The sequence below is a fragment of the Perissodus microlepis genome, chromosome 3, assembly GCF_051167445.1.
Source record: "Perissodus microlepis isolate ML-2025 ecotype Zambia chromosome 3, ASM5116744v1, whole genome shotgun sequence".
In the NCBI taxonomy this organism is placed as follows: domain Eukaryota; kingdom Metazoa; phylum Chordata; class Actinopteri; order Cichliformes; family Cichlidae; genus Perissodus; species Perissodus microlepis.
The window spans coordinates 51,829,177-51,848,051 of NC_140463.1; the positions used below are offsets into that span (position 1 = coordinate 51,829,177).

General features: G+C 48.7%; 2 protein-coding genes across 2 annotated transcripts; both read left to right on the plus strand.

Moving 5' to 3' along the window:
• Positions 1-81: 81 nt before the first annotated feature.
• LOC146391905 (leucine-rich melanocyte differentiation-associated protein) lies at positions 82-4,015 on the plus strand. The gene is made up of 5 exons (XM_084917545.1): positions 82-162; positions 888-1,084; positions 1,561-1,752; positions 1,838-1,915; positions 3,578-4,015. Exons 2-5 carry the CDS (start codon positions 921-923, stop codon positions 3,765-3,767), a joined length of 624 nt encoding a protein of 207 aa, XP_084773671.1. The 5' UTR covers positions 82-162; positions 888-920; the 3' UTR covers positions 3,768-4,015.
• A 3,831-nt stretch (positions 4,016-7,846) lies between these two features.
• paqr9 (progestin and adipoQ receptor family member 9) lies at positions 7,847-12,215 on the plus strand. Its single transcript, XM_084916965.1, has one exon. The coding sequence runs from the start codon at positions 8,756-8,758 to the stop codon at positions 9,905-9,907; it is 1,152 nt and encodes a 383-aa protein (XP_084773091.1). The 5' UTR covers positions 7,847-8,755; the 3' UTR covers positions 9,908-12,215.
• Positions 12,216-18,875: the final 6,660 nt, after the last annotated feature.

The following is an 18,875-nucleotide window of genomic DNA, read 5'->3' on the forward strand; positions in this document are numbered from 1 at the left end:
TTCAACATTATCTCTGCTGCTCCGACCCAGCCAGCGCTGCTGTTATTGTGCTTATCCGCATCATGTGATCAGCAGGCCGGGTATGAAAGGAGGCCTTTTATACGAGCTGTAAGCAGTTCTCAGAGGCTGGTATGCAGGCTACATCTGATCCTCTTCAGCTCGGTGAGTCCCGATCAAACTGAATATCTGTGCGTGCTGCTTTCACACTGACAGGCTGCTCGATCTACACGAATCAAGAGATTTAGACACATTTAGGCTTTTTTTTTAATGATTGCTGGTTCATCACATGCTGAACAGTCTTGCAACAGACCCACTGAAATCAATGTTTCATGTGCTTGACATTAAATCCACGATAGCGTTGAAATAAAGTCTGCAGCAGTTTGATGTTTCGGGTCCTGTTGCTGACATCATTGATGTACATTTTGTTACCATATTGTTACTTTGAAAGGTTTTGTTCCTGCTCCTGTTGTTTCCTTGTTTCCTTTCAAACAGTAAAACGTGTTGTTGGTAGCCTACCATCTGTTTAATCTGCTAACCCACTGAACCCGGACTTTAGTTTGACTGATTTGTGTCTCCAGCTGTAAAATGTTTCGACTCTTCACATGTTTTAATGCTGCGTTACTGATTGAAGCACAAGCATGTTTTCCTTGAATCCTGCCTTCTGTAACAGCACATACAGCATGTATGAATATGCTCTTCATACACTGACACGCTGTCTGTACGTTAGCTTTGTGTGAGTGTGTAATTTCCCGACTGTCCTGAGAGTCGATAATGTTTGAGGGAAAAACAACATTTCTTCCAGAAGCATCCAGACTGCTCTGCGTCACTGTTAACCAGCTGTTGCTTTGCTGTTTGATCATCTGACTTCTAATCTTGATCACTACCAGCTGGAGGAACAGAAGGCACTTCACTGCTGGGTCATGGATCATCATGCATCAGGCCAACAAAGTCATCACAGCCATGCAGCACATTTCCAGTGGCTTTCCTTTGCGTACCAGAGCCTCACAGAGATCCCTTATGAAACCATCCTGACACAGACAGACAGCCTGCAGGTGCTGGACCTGAGCTACAACCTGCTGGATGAGTATCCTTTTGCAGCGTGCTGACCCTTTGCTAAGCTGTGTTTGCTTATAAATAACTAAAAAGAAAATGTGCTGAATAATATCTGTGTATTGACAATAACGCTAACTGTTACCAACTCTAACTTTAACCTGGCTGCTTCTGTTCTTTAGCAAACATCTTCAAATAGATGATAATCCTGCTTTGGTTTGTAAGTGATGCACATCGTCAATAAAAAGCCAACGAGTGTTGATCCGTGTTTCAGTGTAAGAAGAAACATTGGACGCTGATAAACAGTCTGTGTAGCAATCCGCCCGACAACAGTTCATTCGTATTAATGAAGTTTTTCATGTAATCACAGTTTGACTGTGGGCAGCAAACAGAAGGATATCAGTTATTATTTACCCACTCCTGGACATGAGGCTCCTGTGGATCGGTAGGATGCTGTGGGGGTGTCAGAGCTTTCTTCACTGACGTACAAGCCTAGTGTCCTTCACTCAGTCCTTATTGGAACCCGGCTCTGCTGGGCCGCCTGGAGAAGCTCAGCACTCTGATCCTGGACTGCAACAACTACACGTCTCATGTCAAGTTCCCCTACATGCCAAGTGTCACCACAGTGTGCATCAACAAGAACAAGATCAACAACCTGCCTGTTTTTGTGGAGGAGATCTGGAGAAAGTTCCCCAACATCAAGTGAGCTTTTTCTCTCTGACTGAAGCCAGCCGTCTGTGCTTGCTGTTACTTCTGCCTCATGTGTTTCTGTTCCTTCTAACCACAGGATCCTTAGCATGATGAACAACGAGGCAGCACCCAGCTACTTCAATGGAGGCAGTCTGACTCAGTACACAGACTACAGGTGAGCGTGCAGGTTTCTCCTGACAGGTGCAGCCGAACACCTGCACAGTTTCTTAAAATATAAGAATTTACACACAGTGTGTAAACGTCATATTATCAGTATGAGCTACATACAAATATATGCTCCATACAGCATAATGACCTGTGTCCTTCTGTTACCACCATTACCACATGATGTTTATATAAACACTACATGCAAAATCTAGTCATGCTGTCTGTTGTGTACAGCGCCCCCATCTGATTCGTCAGTGCAAGAACACAAGGCCAAGACGTCCTGTGTTAGAATAAACATTTTGTTTTCATGGCCGTGGTCAGCTGTACGGACACTTTGAACTGACGAGCACAGAACTACAGGAGGTCAGTTTAGCCCGGACGTAACACAAACCTGTGAAATCATTAGCATGCTGTGTGTGCCTGAGTTTGTGCTGTGAACTGTGACACCCGCAGAGGATCAGCTGCTGTGGGCACCTCGCTAACTGCAGCTTTTAGAAACACAGCTATGGTTTGAAATATTCCTCTACGGGGCCAACATGTGCAGACAGACAGAAGTGCATGAAACACGTCAGCCTTTAAAAACTGTCACTCTGTCAATAAAAATAGAAACCCATGTTTTCACAGTAAAACAGAAAAACATACAGTTTTAAGATAAACAGTAAACACGTGGTATCCAAGGAAACCAGACGAACGCTGTCTGATGGATGGCCGACCACAGAACAGCTTCCTGCTCCGTGTTAAATGATGCCTAAAGAACACAGCAATAACTCTGCATGTTCACATAAACAGCAGATCCTTCTTTGCATCACGACCGTCAGTCTGCATCTGTGGTGTGTCAGCTGTTCCTGTGTCTCACAGTCATGCACCAGTATTGGCTGCTTAACTGTTTTCTATGTTTTATGATGGGTTTATGATATTTGCAAATCACTGTCTTTGTGTTTTATACGTAAGCTGGAGCTGGAATGACTCAAACCAAAACAGTCCGAACATGTAAATGTTTTGTGGACATTACAAAGGCATTGTGCCTTTAACAGTGCTCAGCATGTGTATTATAATACCAGTGCTGTTCAAATGGTTTTTATGGGAACACCACCCACTTTCCAACATCCTCAGTGGAAGAAACATGGCAGCCTGCCACACTGCACACTGACTTTGGTTGGTTTAAACACGAGTGTTCTGTGGAATAGATTACAGGTGTGGATTACAGGTATCTGCTCCTTTGTGTAAAGAGGAACAAGAAGAGCACTGCCAGGTATTGGCATAAATTTCTTGGAGTCATTGTCAGACCCTATGCCGGTGCAGTGGGCACTGGATACTTCCTGGTGCACAGCAGCACCTGTCATCATGTGGCAAAAGTATGCAGGTAGTTCCTGGAGAATGAAGGAACTGATAGCTCTGACCGGCCACCTGACCTCCATCCAGTGGAACATCTCCCATTTAAGAAACTTTAAACTTGTAAGACGAACCAGAATGAGCTACTTTGTTTTAAACTGTCACGGGTTTACTACAAGTTTAATCAGAGCTGATTTCATGACAGCACAGCTGTGATGATTTAAAAGGTTATGAATAACCACAGTCTGTGTGCTTTTTCTCTAAGAGTCTATCTGCAGTGCATTCACCCATGCTGGCCCTGTTGTTGCTGACTGCTTGTTTTGCTTTGCCTCTTCAGACTCTATGTGATCAGTCAGCTTCCAGGTCTGGAGATTCTGGATGACACGGAGGTCCTGGAGAAGGAGAGAGGCCAGGCTCGGAAAACCTACCGGCTACAGCAGAGCGGTCACAGCAGCAGAAAACGGAGAGAGGACTCATCCAAGAAGCACACTCGCATTCAGAAAAAGCCCAGCAGCATTATGAAATAAAGACTGTGTCGCCCGTGTTAATGTTATAATTGTGCGTTCTTTGTCTGCGTGTATTAACATTCATCTAAAGCTGTGGATTGTGGTCATGCCCAGATCCTGAAGCTACAGGGCATGTATGTCTGCTGGGCTTCATCTGATGAAAAACAATCAATAATTAACAGGAAGACGTCGATAAATGTGCAGCGAGTAGCTCTTAATGCAGAGCACCTGTTTTACTGAATGAATAATAAAGCAGCCAGAGGATTCTTCTTCTTATCACCTGTAATGTTTCCATCATCAGCTTTCACACAGGTGCTTTCACATGTTCCTCCATCTGCTGACAGAAACTTGTTCCTTTTGTTTTTGAGCAGTGCATCAAAATCATCGTGTGCTATAAAACGCATCATAATTTTAATGATGTGCATTTTTTAACAACACTAAATGGACTATTTGTCTGCTCGGTCACCAGCGTCAGAGCTGCAACAGGCAGGACTCCGAATGACTCCAACAGTCTGATGTTTGTGATTGTGGAGATATCAGAACACTCTGAGATTAATGTTTGTTCTGCATATCGATCTCAGTCTCTTTGCATCAGCTACAGGAAGAGGGAGTAAAGTTGTGTCTACATGTGTTACAGTTGGTATTTTCAGTAGGAGGCACCACTGTCAAACTCAAACATCTGGTAGTTTCCCAGAGAAAAGAATGACATCAAACGTTAATCAAGTCAACAAACCTTGAACTTCTCTTCGCTGTGTGAAGTACAGCCTGTGTTTCTTTAGAAAATCGAACCATCTGATTGGCTCACCCTGCACTCACACACGCCGGCCTCCTACTGCGAGCCCTGTTTGGTCAGAAACCCGACTCTTCATGGTCGATGCTTTGCAGTAAGACCTTTGTTTCATATGACTTCTCGTTTCTCTGTTCTTTGTTTTGCTCTCTCAGTTCCTTCCTGTGCTTCTAGCTGACACCCTCAGTGTGTTTCTGCAGCTCTCAGCATGAGATGTTCTCTCAGTCTCCCAGTATGTGGTCCTGGATGGTTGTACTGAAGGAGCCATGAGCTCTCACATTTGTGTTACAGCGCTACAACATGCTAGCAGTTACAGACATGTTATTTGTTACCACATTTCAAACATCAAAGTGTTATTAGAAGGTCTCACGTCTGTGTGATAGAAACAGACAGTGCAGGTAACCTAACAGTGCACGCTAGCATTAATGATACCCACAGACCACATATGATAGCAAGTCAGGAGTATATGTGATGTGTTAGCTTCCATATCTGGTTCACTTACGTCACCTAAGCTGCACCGGCTCGGCTAAGGTTGGGATGCTGCAACTAAGCCCTGTGGATACGTCTTCACATATACGCTGACAGAACCTCTGGACAGATGTGCAGCCTCATTTAGCATGCTATAGTTCTTGGCAGCGTTTGGAATAGGTGCAGATATCTGTGCTCTGTGCACAATGTTGTATAAGTGTAAGTTGTGGCTTTTAGTCATTTTGAAGGCATTCAGAATTCAATTATTCCTGTATGATCGATTTGTGTTGCTGATACTGAAGAAATTCACTGTCAGAGTTTTCCCCCTGATACTGATAAACAGAAGCTCACTCAGGAACGAGGTCACACAGAGCTCAGGTTTTCACTCGTGAGGGGGAAGCAGTTGTCTCCAACCCACTTCAACTTGCTTTCCCCCTGCAGGCTGTTTTTATTGGTTACACACATGAACATTCATAAAGCTTGTTGCTGTATTACCTATGAGAAATTACTATAACTGGTTACAAAGTGTGATTGTGCTGTGCTGTGTGTGGTTATATGATGGGAGTGCAGCTCTCCCAGATTGTTGTCGGTAGAATCTGTTCTTCTCAAGGCTGCTTGTTCCCCTTATCGAGGTCGTGCACGCAGTCATATGTGTGGGTTACCAGATAGCAAACAGAAGCATTCTAGCTTTCTACATGCCGACCTACAACACATGCATTAAACCTAACATTCACCTTTGCTGACTCTATATTTTCATATAAACTTTCCATCTTGTACAACATGTTCTAGATTTCTAGATTTAAAAATATAGACATAAATAATCTTAAAAAGGGGAACTGGGCTGATTACTGACTGCATCATCTTTATATCCTTTATTTCCATGATGTTCTTCTTGCTATCAGTGTCACGTGTTGGGCTTCGTCTACACGACATGATTGTTTATTCCCTGAACAAACTGTAAAAGTCATATTTGAACCCTTCACTCATTACAACAGGAGGATTTTTGACATTAAGACCACTTGTCCTGTATTCAGATGACTGTGTTGAGGTTTGAGGTCAGATAGTCACCAAATGTGAAATATAAACCAAATATCTTTAAATGGTAAAAGTTTCCTGTTTTTGTGGAACACAATACTTTTACTTTACTCTGAGAACGACTTCTCTACACTAGCTTTCTGTTCTCAAGTACATGTTTTTGTTTGTATTTTGTGTAACTTTTGTTAGTCTCTACCTCTGCATTTATCTTTGCACTTGTCTACATGAGGAGGACACGAGATGAATAAAGATTATTTAAATAAATAATTCAGTGTTTTGGAATATTAGCACAAATTCATCAAACTGGTTGCAGGAATGAAGCTTTTCTCACACAGGATGTTGCTGGCTGCCTTTGTGCCCGTGATGTCTAACTCAGCTGGTCAGAGAACTAACTAGCTGCACAGAGAATTAGACAGCTGGTTAGGTTATTGAAAAACTGAGTTGTTATGTTGTTTGTGGACAGGAAGCGGACTTCGTCCTCTGCACTGCACAGATTATTCCCTTTGTTTTTTCCTGTCTTGTCAGACATGCAGTGGTGGAACATAGTGTCCCTAACAGTGCAGAATACTGCACATGTGCGCGGTAAGAGCGCTGCAGTGATTCTGGGCTGTAGTTTATAGAAACACACTGTGTTTCTGCACGGTGTGCCCAGCACAGCCTTCAACAAAGCGCGGCCGGGGGAGGAGATGCCACAGCACTACTAAACAAGGACGGACCGTGCATGTTAAACAGGACAGGCTGTGAGCACGGCACGGCACGGCACGGCTTCACTGCTGACCGGGTCCTCATCTGTCCCCAGTGTGACTACAGCAAACCTCAACAACACGACACGGACACACGCACGCTCAAGATTTCTGCATCAGTTCAGCGCTCCGGCGAGCTGCACGAGTCGTAACTGTACCGGAAACCGAGTGAACCCGCCTTCAAAATAAGGCTCTCTCTCGGCTTTGTAATGCTAAGCTTATGCTAAGTATGTTAGCATGGAAATGTAGTACATGAGATTAAAAACCGTTTATGGTGGATTAACACAAATGCACCTCTGTTACTGTACGAACACAGTAACAGAGAAACAGACTTAAACTCAGGACACTTACTTTGATTTTTAGTTTTGAAGGTACGATATCAGCTCAGCTGCCGTTTTATTGGAAGATTTCACTTCGATTCAGTTTTATTTAATTTTGTTTATAACGCCAAATCACAACAGCAGTGACGTCATGTTGCTTCATATTATAAAGACCAATAACAGGCTGCATTAGTGTGTATGTGATCTCACTGCCTGCCCTCCGTCTTTGTCTGCCTGCTCTGACCCTCGTTCAACACACCGCACTGTTACATCACAACACTCCAGATCAGGAGTCAAACACGAAGCCTGCCACAGGATCAGATTCAGCAGAAGACAAGGACGCGGGCACATCTCTGGTCTTTCCAGAGCAGTTTGTAGTCGTAGTTAAAAGTAAATGATGAATTCAAAGACTCACGTCCTGCCACACTGCACTGATAATGCTGCCAGCTCTGCTCTGATAATGCTGCCAGCTCTGCTCTGGGATGCCCTCTGGACCCAGTGCAGGTGCTCAGTTTTTCCTTATAATGAATAATAATGAACCTGGGCTGAAATAACAGTTTCACCTCACACGTCCTTTATTTGGTGCTGACCTTGGGTTGTAGTTAGAGATAATATATTATATATAATATATAGATAATATATATTATAATCAGGGGCGATTCAAATGGTAGGTAAGTGGACACAATGACCTCTTAGAAGTGTTACGTCACAGCCTCGGTGTTTCCGTTTGAAAGCGCTGACCGGAAACTCGCTGTGACTGCGCGTAACTTGACGCAGGTACCTGTCAAAGCGCCGTTCCGCTCGGTATTTCGCAGAAACGCCGGCTGCCGTCGCCCTCCTCGGGCATCGCGCTCTCCCGCCTCATCGACCCTTTACGCGTGGAACACATGAAGGCGCGCTCTCGGGTCTAAAATGCTATTTTTAAACGTGACCTTGCGTCGAAGGACTGAACGCCGGCTCGTGTCAGTCCTGAAGGATTTCTTCGTGCCCGCAGCGCACTGCAACACATCGGCAGCTGAATGAATAGAAACCGGGACGCGGAGACTCGCTGCAGCAAACAGGACGTTACAGTGCTGATGAACAACACGGCCTACATACCACGGAGTCGCATCTCCAGGACACCAGCTGTACGGACTCCTTCACTGACGTGCTGTTCAACCTTGTAACACAGTAATAACTGAGCTCCATTTCATTCGCTGCTGCAGAACTAAGCATCACAAGACAGGTGTGTGTGTGATCCACCAACCCTATGCAAAAGAGGGAACGACCAACAGGCAGATGGACTTTGCATGCTGGATGTTTCTGCTGACCTTCAAAGAGGAAACCAAAATGAAAAATTAACCAGTGGCCTAAGCTTTTTGGATATTGCATAACTCTTCTTTGCTCTTGGTTCACTCCTGGGCTTTGTAGTAGCTGCTCACTGGATTAGTGTGCAGCTCACGAGGCCTGGAGGTGCACACAGAGGGTGCTGAATGGTCTTTTAGAGCTGGGCCCGTCTGTAGATGCCTTATCCACCCAGAAGCAACGGATTGAATCGCAAACCACGATGTGATCAGCAATAAAGTCCACAGCCAAGCAATAAAAAGTGAAGAACTTATGCAAACAAAGATCCCAGCGGAGGTTTTTGGCCATCGGCAGCATAAATAAACTCTAACTATGCTTCTGAACTGCGGTCAGCCATTGCCTCTCCTGAGGCATACGGACGTGCCGCCTCGAGTCATAGAAAACTTTATCCTGACGGGCTACCGCTTCCCAAACTACAGCCTGTGGGACTGCTTACTGTCAGCGTTCAGGCCTACCAATGAAACGGGCAATTTCTGGACACACTTTCTTCCTGTTTTCATCTTTTTCTACTATTTTGTGGAGGTTTTTGGTTGGGAAGGTGCGCCTGATAGCGGTGAGCCTTTTTTCTATCCGCTGTGGAATTACTTTATTGGGGTGTTCTGTTTACTGATGGCCAGCAGCATGGCTCACCTGCTAAACTCAATGTCTCTTGTGGTAAGAGAGGTTTGCTTCTTCGTGGATTACGGCACCATCAGTGCGTACACGGTCGGCTCATCGTTGGCATACTACTACTACATCCACCCTCGGGCAGGAATAGCAGAGACAGGGAGCAGCTCCCGGGTGGAGTTGCACCGTGAGGCTGCAGCGTTCCCCTCATCCTATGCAATCCCAGAGTACAGCGTGTTCTTTGAGACCTACTACATCCCGTGTGCATGTGTTGTAGCAATCATCTGTGTTTTATCCTGCTGCAATACTCGGCAGAGGTGGAGGCAGCATCGATATATCATCCGGACGCTGGTTTTTCTCCTTCCGTTTCTCATCTCCTCCACACCAATCTTCTACCGCCTCCTCACCCGATCGCCTTACTCCGCCTCCTCTTCCTCCTTCACCGCTTCCACCCCCATGGCCCGCTTCTTCTATCGCCACTGCCTCTGGTTGCTGGTGTCAGCCATCTTCAACATTAGCAAGTTCCCCGAACGCCTTGCGCCAGGACGCTTTGACATCTGGGGGCACAGCCACCAGTGGTTCCACTGTTGCACGTTTTTGTCCATCCTGGATGAACTTCACATGATCAAGGCTGAGATTAAGGCCATCTTGCTGAGCCCAGCGTTGCTGCTGCCCCCCACCTCCCTCTCCCACCTCCCTGGACCCACCGTCGCATCCACCTACGGAGTGATGCTCCTCCTCCAGACCACCATTGTCTCCATCATCGTATGGTTCTCCTGGCGGGCCAACTGTATCTATGGATCCCAGAGAGAGCAGCTGGAAAAGGAGCACCCCAAGAAGCACCTGAAATGTCACTGATCACGGAGAAGTCACTGCCATCATTAGACCCGCCGTATGTTCCCGCCCCCTTTGGATTATAAGGATTATATGTTGAGCTCACATGTGTGGTTGAGTGCATATCTTTGCCAGGTCTTTCCCCAGAGCTGCTCCAGCACCTCCTAACAGGACGTCTGAGCGCTGGGACAACAACTACCTCTCGGGGCTCTGCAATTATGGTTGCTGCCCAGGAGAACTAATGTTCCACTTTACGACTGGTTAACATGGCTTAGACGTTAGTGGGACCATTAAGAACATTTGCTGATGAGCTGTCTGCTGTTAGGTCCTTTTTGTTGTTCCTCCTCCCTTTTTTATTTCGAGCTTAATCGGTGTGTTGCTGCGGCCTGTGCCCAGCCCATTGTTTCATGTCGAATGATTCCTTTGATAACATACCTTTTCTTCCTCTTACTTGCACAAACATTCGCACACGAATCTCATTTCCTGTCTGTTTTGCAAGTGACCCTTGCAGCAGGAAGTGTGCGTTGCACACGACGACAGAAATAGCTGAGCGCTCTTCTCAGTCTTACAGTGAAGCGCTTTCAGGGGCTGCTCATACTCGCCCCGTCATTAAGAAGCCATGCTTAACTTTCTGTGAGGACACAACACTTCAAAGCAAATAACCGTGTCCTTCTGTCACCGCAGTTATTGACATGTGAAATGTGTTTGTGTGACTGTTTCTGCTGTTTGTGTGGTTTTCCCCATACGCTCTGCTGCTTACTGCATACTGGTGCATTTATATCTTTATGGTGAGAGCAAAGTCTGTGCTTCAGAAAGTCTGCAGAGCACTGTTCCACTTTAAAGGTTTGCTTTGTTAGCGTGAGCACAGTGACTGCAGCAGCAGTGGGCTCTGTGTCTGAGACCCTTCATGTGCTGAGCAGCCTCAGAGTCAAAGCCATAGTTTGCAAAAGTGTTGAGGTAACATCACAATTTCAGTTCCCTACGAGCTGATATGACCACGTGTGTTATCGTCAGCCATACGCTCAGTGTGTCCATTTTTTGAATACAGGCTGAAACCAGCGACGTTCAGTGAGTCCAACATGCCAATGAACAGCCTGAGGCTATACGATTGAGTTAAATGTTAACTTTACCAGAGAAGCCTCTTGATCGAGCAAAGTTTAGCTTCGTGGCGTTGCTTGATCACACCTCCTCAGCCATGAGACTTGGACCCTGTAGGGTTTGGTTTAGACACCATCCATGTACATCGTGTTATTTAGATGTGGGTTGTGCAGAGAAGCATTAGTAGTGGAGGAAGTGGACATGTAACCTCTCATATGCTGAGAACTCGAACATGGAGGTGGAGCAGGTCAGGTTGGTGGTTTCATTCCTGGATGTCAAAGTTTACTGGGCGAGACACTCGAACCACCAGTTGCTGCAGATGTGTTTGAGTGTGAAAGATGTAGAAAAGATGCTCGTATGAATCTACGGGTGAAAGAGACCTGCTGTATAAAGTGCTTGAGTATATTAGAAAAGCTGCATAAGAACCAGATTTTACCATACAGTGACTAATGTCCCCAAATCTGTACTGCTGAACACAAACGTAAGTGTGTAATAATGATGATGATTTTAGTTAAACAGAAATATTCTTCTGATCATTTAGTTTCATGTCTTCCACAAAAAGAAGCGAGACATCGGTGTGGTCCGGTCCTCCACCGCCGGGTTTGCGCTCTTCAAATGGACAATGTTTTTTTCTCTTTGACCTCTGTTTGTTAATCTCACGTGGTGACGTTGTGATCATGTACTAAAATCTGCACATATACCTGCTTATACTTGCACACCAGAAACTAATTCTCATGGATCAGAGTTGTTTATTACATGTGACACTGGAATATGTACGGAGGGAACATAGGTTGGAATCATGCTGCACTTTCTTCAGGCTCCTCATGTGGTTCCTTTGAGGGTCTGTGGTACTGTGATATTTCATTTCAGGTTAAAGTATTGCTGTCTGATGAACGGCCTGAGAGACTCGTCTGTGTTGAAGCAATGTTTTTACCTCAATTCAGCATTCGAATCGTTGTGTTGCTGAGAAAAACCATCGCTGGAACCGATCGTGTCCCAGCGATGGTTGAGTCTGGAATCTGTTAAGCTGTGTTCAGTATGTGGATGTTAGACTCACTGACTACTCATCTTACCTAGTGAAGTACTCAGGGTGAAGAAAACTCTAATAGATTATTTACACATGCATTTAATTATGAATGACTTCAGGAGGGCAATTCTAGCACTCAGTGTACAAATCCTTAATCAAATAGTGTATCTTTGAGTTTTCAATAAATTACACAGAGAACTTCTGTCATTGTGGGTCTTTCTTTTCTTTACTGCTTTCATAATCAATGCAACTTGAATGCTGTCCTTAGCGTCAGCTGCACAAACAGCACTGCTGGTTTCGTTGTAATGAGTGCAACACAAACACTTCCTGTAAGCTGGTGTGGGTCAGAGACCAGCCTCTAAAAAGTAACAACAGCGTGCGATGACACGCTGAACACAGCAGGCAGAAGAAGTGAACAGTCATGTGGGCTTTAAGCAGCAACTGAACACAAAGCAGACATCACCAAATGATGTTTGGTTCATATGCAGAACAGAAAGTTTGTTTTCACTTCAAGCGTCGCTTTGAAACTGCACACAGTGAAGCTGACATAACAAACACTGCTGCTCCTCCCTGTGTCGTGGCGTTAACGTGTCCTGCCGCTGCTTCCTGTGTCGTGGCGTTAACGTGTCCTGCCGCTGCTTCCTGTGTCGTGGCGTTAACGTGTGCTGCTGCTGCTTCCTGTGTCGTGGCGTTAACGTGTCCTGCCGCTCCTTCCTGTGTCGTGCCGTTAACGTGTCCTGCCGCTCCTTCCTGTGTCGTGGCGTTAACGTGTCCTGCCGCTCCTTCCTGTGTCGTGGCGTTAACGTGTCCTGCCGCTGCTTCCTGTGTCGTGGCGTTAACGTGTGCTGCCGCTGCTTCCTGTGTCGTGGCGTTAACGTGTCCTGCCGCTCCTCGCTGTGTCGTGGCGTTAACGTGTCCTGCCGCTCCTCCCTGTGTCGTGGCGTTAACGTGTCCTGCCGCTCCTCCCTGTGTCGTGGCGTTAACGTGTCCTGCCGCTCCTTCCTGTGTCGTGGCGTTAACGTGTCCTGCCGCTCCTCCCTGTGTCGTGGCGTTAACGTGTGCTGCTGCTGCTTCCTGTGTCGTGGCGTTAACGTGTCCTGCCGCTCCTTCCTGTGTCGTGGCGTTAACGTGTCCTGCCGCTGCTTCCTGTGTCGTGGCGTTAACGTGTCCTGCCGCTGCTTCCTGTGTCGTGGCGTTAACGTGTCCTGCCGCTGCTTCCTGTGTCGTGGCGTTAACGTGTCCTGCCGCTCCTCCCTGTGTCGTGGCGTTAACGTGTGCTGCCGCTCCTCCCTGTGTCGTGGCGTTAACGTGTGCTGCCGCTGCTTCCTGTGTCGTGGCGTTAACGTGTCCTGCCGCTCCTCCCTGTGTCGTGGCGTTAACGTGTCCTGCCGCTCCTCCCTGTGTCGTGGCGTTAACGTGTGCTGCCGCTGCTTCCTGTGTCGTGGCGTTAACGTGTCCTGCCGCTCCTCCCTGTGTCGTGGCGTTAACGTGTCCTGCCGCTCCTCCCTGTGTCGTGGCGTCAACGTGTCCTGCCGCTCCTCCCTGTGTCGTGGCGTCAACGTGTCCTGCCGCTCCTCCCTGTGTCGTGGCGTCAACGTGTCCTGCCGCTCCTCCCTGTGTCGTGGCGTTAACGTGTCCTGCCGCTCCTCCCTGTGTCGTGGCGTTAACGTGTCCTGCCGCTCCTCCCTGTGTCGTGGCGTTAACGTGTCCTGCCGCTCCTCCCTGTGTCGTGGCGTTAACGTGTCCTGCCGCTCCTCCCTGTGTCGTGGCGTTAACGTGTCCTGCCGCTCCTTCCTGTGTCGTGGCGTTAACGTGTCCTGCCGCTCCTTCCTGTGTCGTGGCGTTAACGTGTCCTGCCGCTCCTTCCTGTGTCGTGGCGTTAACGTGTCCTGCCGCTCCTCCCTGTGTCGTGGCGTTAACGTGTGCAGCCGCTCCTCCCTGTGTCGTGGCGTTAACGTGTGCTGCCGCTCCTCCCTATGTCGTGGCGTTAACGTGTCCTGCCGCTGCTTCCTGTGTCGTGGCGTTAACGTGTCCTGCCGCTGCTCCCTGTGTCGTGGCGTTAACGTGTCCTGCCGCTCCTCCCTATGTCGTGGCGTTAACGTGTCCTGCCGCTGCTCCCTGTGTCGTGGCGTTAACGTGTCCTGCCGCTCCTCCCTATGTCGTGGCGTTAACGTGTCCTGCCGCTGCTTCCTGTGTCGTGGCGTTAACGTGTGCAGCCGCTCCTCCCTGTGTCGTGGCGTTAACGTGTCCTGCCGCTCCTCCCTGTGTCGTGGCGTTAACGTGTGCAGCCGCTCCTCCCTGTGTCGTGGCGTTAACGTGTGCAGCCGCTCCTCCCTGTGTCGTGGCGTTAAGGTGTCCTGCCGCTCCTCCCTGTGTCGTGGCGTTAACGTGTCCTGCCGCTCCTTCCTCTGTCGTGGCGTTAACGTGTCCTGCCGCTCCTTCCTGTGTCGTGGCGTTAAGGTGTCCTGCCGCTCCTCCCTGTGTCGTGGCGTTAACGTGTCCTGCCGCTCCTTCCTCTGTCGTGGCGTTAACGTGTCCTGCCGCTGCTTCCTGTGTCGTGGCGTTAACGTGTCCTGCCGCTCCTTCCTGTGTCGTGGCGTTAACGTGTCCTGCCGCTCCTCCCTGTGTCGTGGCGTTAACGTGTCCTGCCGCTCCTTCCTCTGTCGTGGCGTTAACGTGTCCTGCCGCTCCTTCCTGTGTCGTGGCGTTAACGTGTCCTGCCGCTCCTTCCTCTGTCGTGGCGTTAACGTGTCCTGCCGCTCCTTCCTGTGTCGTGGCGTTAACGTGTCCTGCCGCTCCTCCCTGTGTCGTGGCGTTAACGTGTCCTGCCGCTCCTTCCTCTGTCGTGGCGTTAACGTGTCCTGCCGCTGCTTCCTGTGTCGTGGCGTTAACGTGTCCTGCCGCTGCTTCCTGTGTCGTGGCGTTAACGTGTCCTGCCGCTCCTTCCTGTGTCGTGGCGTTAACGTGTCCTGCCGCTGCTTCCTGTGTCGTGGCGTTAACGTGTCCTGCCGCTCCTTCCTGTGTCGTGGCGTTAACGTGTCCTGCCGCTCCTCCCTGTGTCGTGGCGTTAACGTGTCCTGCCGCTCCTCCCTGTGTCGTGGCGTTAACGTGTCCTGCCGCTCCTTCCTCTGTCGTGGCGTTAACGTGTCCTGCTGCTCCTTCCTGTGTCGTGGCGTTAACGTGTCCTGCCGCTCCTCCCTGTGTCGTGGCGTTAACGTGTCCTGCCGCTCCTTCCTCTGTCGTGGCGTTAAGGTGTCCTGCCGCTCCTTCCTGTGTCGTGGCGTTAACGTGTCCTGCCGCTCCTCCCTGTGTCGTGGCGTTAACGTGTCCTGCCGCTCCTCCCTGTGTCGTGGCGTTAACGTGTCCTGCCGCTCCTTCCTCTGTCGTGGCGTTAACGTGTCCTGCCGCTCCTTCCTGTGTCGTGGCGTTAACGTGTCCTGCCGCTCCTTCCTTTGTCGTGGCGTTAACGTGTGCAGCCGCTCCTCCCTGTGTCGTGGCGTTAACGTGTCCTGCCGCTGCTTCCTGTGTCGTGGCGTTAACGTGTCCTGCCGCTGCTTCCTGTGTCGTGGCGTTAACGTGTCCTGCCGCTGCTTCCTGTGTCGTGGCGTTAACGTGTCCTGCCGCTGCTTCCTGTGTCGTGGCGTTAACGTGTCCTGCCGCTCCTCCCTGTGTCGTGGCGTTAACGTGTCCTGCCGCTCCTCGCTGTGTCGTGGCGTTAACGTGTCCTGCCGCTCCTCCCTGTGTCGTGGCGTTAACGTGTCCTGCCGCTCCTCGCTGTGTCGTGGCGTTAACGTGTCCTGCCGCTCCTCCCTGTGTCGTGGCGTTAACGTGTCCTGCCGCTCCTTCCTGTGTCGTGGCGTTAACGTGTGCAGCTGAGCTCCTCCGTTGTTTCCCAGCTTTTCTTTTGCATCGTTTGGATTAAAGAAGTGAGATCAAACATATTAAGTGCATCCTTATCTCTGTCCATACAGATGCTAGCAGGTGCATTTGTTAACCTTTGAACGAATGGATTTGTTATTAATCTTCTCATTGACAGACGAAAGTAAATGAAAGTGTGACGTGTTCAGTTTCAGCCATCGCACAGTCCTGGTTCCTGGTGTGGTTCCTGGCCCCACACAGCTGCGAACATGTCTATAGGTGTTTAGACTCGCTAAGTCAGGGGATCTCAGAGGTTTGAATAATTCAAATGTTTTCAAAGAAGTTCCCAGTCCTGCCCTGATTTGCAAGTCTAGCACTTCCTCCTCTCAGCCTGCTGCATGCATGCTTTCTGTGTGAGTCTGTGCTGTAGGTCTGCGGGACCCTACGCTCCGCCACGTGCACGGACCTGCACGCACAGCTGGCTTTTCCACTTCTACCCCACTGCATCACTTTGTCTCATTTTAATTTAACATCCACAGCTGCAAGAAAGTCACAGGACATGAACATCAGAGTGGAGATCATCCTCAAGCAGAGCTACCGCTAAATCAGGGGAGCCTTTAAACAGACAAGAAGGTGGTGAAAGCAAAGGGGGGAGTCATGGAGGCAAAGGCTAATGTAAATGAATTCAATGCAGCTTTATTTACACAGCGCCAAATCACAACAACAGTCGCCTCAAGGTGCTTTATATTGTAAGGTAGACTACAATAATACATACAGAGAAAACCCAACAATCATATGACCCCCTGTGAGCAGCACTTTGGTGACAGTGGGAAGGAAAAACTCCCTTTTAACAGGAAGAAACCTCCGGCGGGGTCAGGGAGGGGCGGGGCCATCTGCTGCGACCGAAATGAAGAGTGGGAAAAAACTGTCACAGCATCAGATGTAGGCAAAGAGATTTGTTTTATAATCTGACTTCTTTAATGGTTCGGTTCGTGTTGCTGAAAAACGTTTCCACAGCATGGAAACGCTGCTGCCACCATGCTTCATGCCAGGTGATGACCACTGCCTGATTTCTTCCTGACATGACGTTTGGCATCAGACCAGGTTCTGATCAGACTCCTGTGCTTTTAACTGAGGCGTGGCTCCTGTCTTTCTCCAAGGAGCGGCGCTGGAGCTTTGTCAGGGTGAACATTGAGTTCCCTCTAAGAGTTCTGGTTGTTCCAAACTGCTTCAATTTCTGGAGGATGGCTTTGATACCATTTCCCAGATCTGTGCCTAAATACAGTCCTGTCTCAGAAGTCCTTGGACTTCATGGCTTAGTGCTCCAACATGCACTGTCAACACATGTGCTATCAGCTGGTGGACCCCAGTCAGCTTGTAGAAACAGGCTGCATTTTGAGTGTCATGGCAAAGGCTGTATAGGTACATGCAGTTTTTCCATGTATACAACCTCTTAAGGCTTGATATCTTACATATAGATTGATGAGCTTCTTCAATTGGTGATGCAAATTACTACAAATATGCAAAACATTTAATATGGGCTCAGTGTGTGGGCTTCAAACCTGTGTAAAGTCCAGTTTTAAGTGAGGAACTTTAACAACATGAGAACCTGAAGTCAGACTATTCAAATATCAGGTGGAACATCGTTTGCAAATGTCCGTACTTTCACAACGAAGAGGGTTTGTTTGTTTCATCTACTCATTCAGTTCTGACAGCTGTGAGCTGAGATAAGCTTTGTGTAGGTGGTGTGAACTGGGGAGGGGCAGTGTGGTATTCACCGCTGATAGGCTGAAGGGAAAAACACGACCCTATCACGTCTGATTACTCAGCTTTCATACAGGACGATGCGCCCACTGTTATTTTCACATGAAACTGACACAGTGATCCCTGAAAAGCTGCAGGTCGGTGAAACAGTGTGAAATAATCAGACTGTGCTGGATTTATTTTGTCTGGTAAGATAATCACGAGTCTGAACACAGCTGCGGTACAACAGCCCAGCGCCGCAGCTTCATCCATCGCCACTGTTTGGTCAGTTACATGAAATGCAAACGTTTTAAGCTTCTTGTTCTCGATCGTGCAGTGAGGGAAGCACCCAGCAGGGAAACGCTTTGCTGTTGTCTGAGTACCAAACAGAAACAGAAGAGAGAGTATCCCAGGATGATGACAGGTGGGTGGGAGGAGCCAGTCGCTGTGCAGGAACGCTGAAACATGTAGGAGAGTGGGGACCAGTGGAGGGTGCTGAGTGGACCCAGAAGGAAGCAGCTGTTGTCTGTGAACTGTGGTTTTGCTGTTTGTGTGGGAGACAGAAAGGCTTCCTCTGCTGTCTGTGCTCAGTCTGCAGGACTCGGGCTCTGTGTGACCGCTAATGCTTTTTAAATGTAGCACAGCTTTTATTTGAGAAATGTCACTAAACTCTCCACACTTCTCTTTTCTCCCACCTGGCTGGGGCTGATCAGCTCGTCCCCACCCACACAGCCCCAGTCTCATGCATGCAAGTCCCAGCAGCTCCCTGAATGTTTCTGTGCTCTAAACAATCTCACAGATGCCTCCGGGTCAGCCTGGCTGGCTCACTGCTGAGGACTGCTGAGACCTGAACCCAGGCACTGGACTCTGGTGTCAGTCTGCCAGGCGTCTGGTCCCCTTAGTCGTACTGGTGGATCTCTAGATCCAGTAGGTGGTATTCCACAGAGGGGAAGCTCCACTTCTTTCTCCAGGTGAGCTCATAACCCACAGCAGCTGTCTGCTGGTGGCTGTGGAAGCAACACAAGCACGGCATGGAGAGGAGGGAGCTGAGTCTGGATTTGTTAGCTGCTCTTTGTGCCGTCCTCACCTGTGGTCATGAACCAGTACAAGCTGAAATCTGTTTCCACGTGTCTGGGCTTCTTCTCTCTGCACACTGGGAGTAACTGGGAGTAACTGGGAGTAGACCTGCTGCTGCTGCACACTGGGAGGAGCGAGCTGCTTTGGTTGAGGTGCTTCAGGCCCTCTGGCCACCTGGCTTTTGCATCA

Coding starts and splice junctions, on each gene's coding strand:
- LOC146391905 (XM_084917545.1), top strand. CDS start 921: ATGGATCATCATGCATCAGGCCAACAAAGTCATCACAGCCATGCAGCA. Junction 1,085..1,560: donor AGCTACAACCTGCTGGATGA/GTATCCTTTTGC, acceptor TCCTTCACTCAG/TCCTTATTGGAACCCGGCTC. Junction 1,916..3,577: donor ACTCAGTACACAGACTACAG/GTGAGCGTGCAG, acceptor TTGCCTCTTCAG/ACTCTATGTGATCAGTCAGC.
- paqr9 (XM_084916965.1), top strand. CDS start 8,756: ATGCTTCTGAACTGCGGTCAGCCATTGCCTCTCCTGAGGCATACGGAC.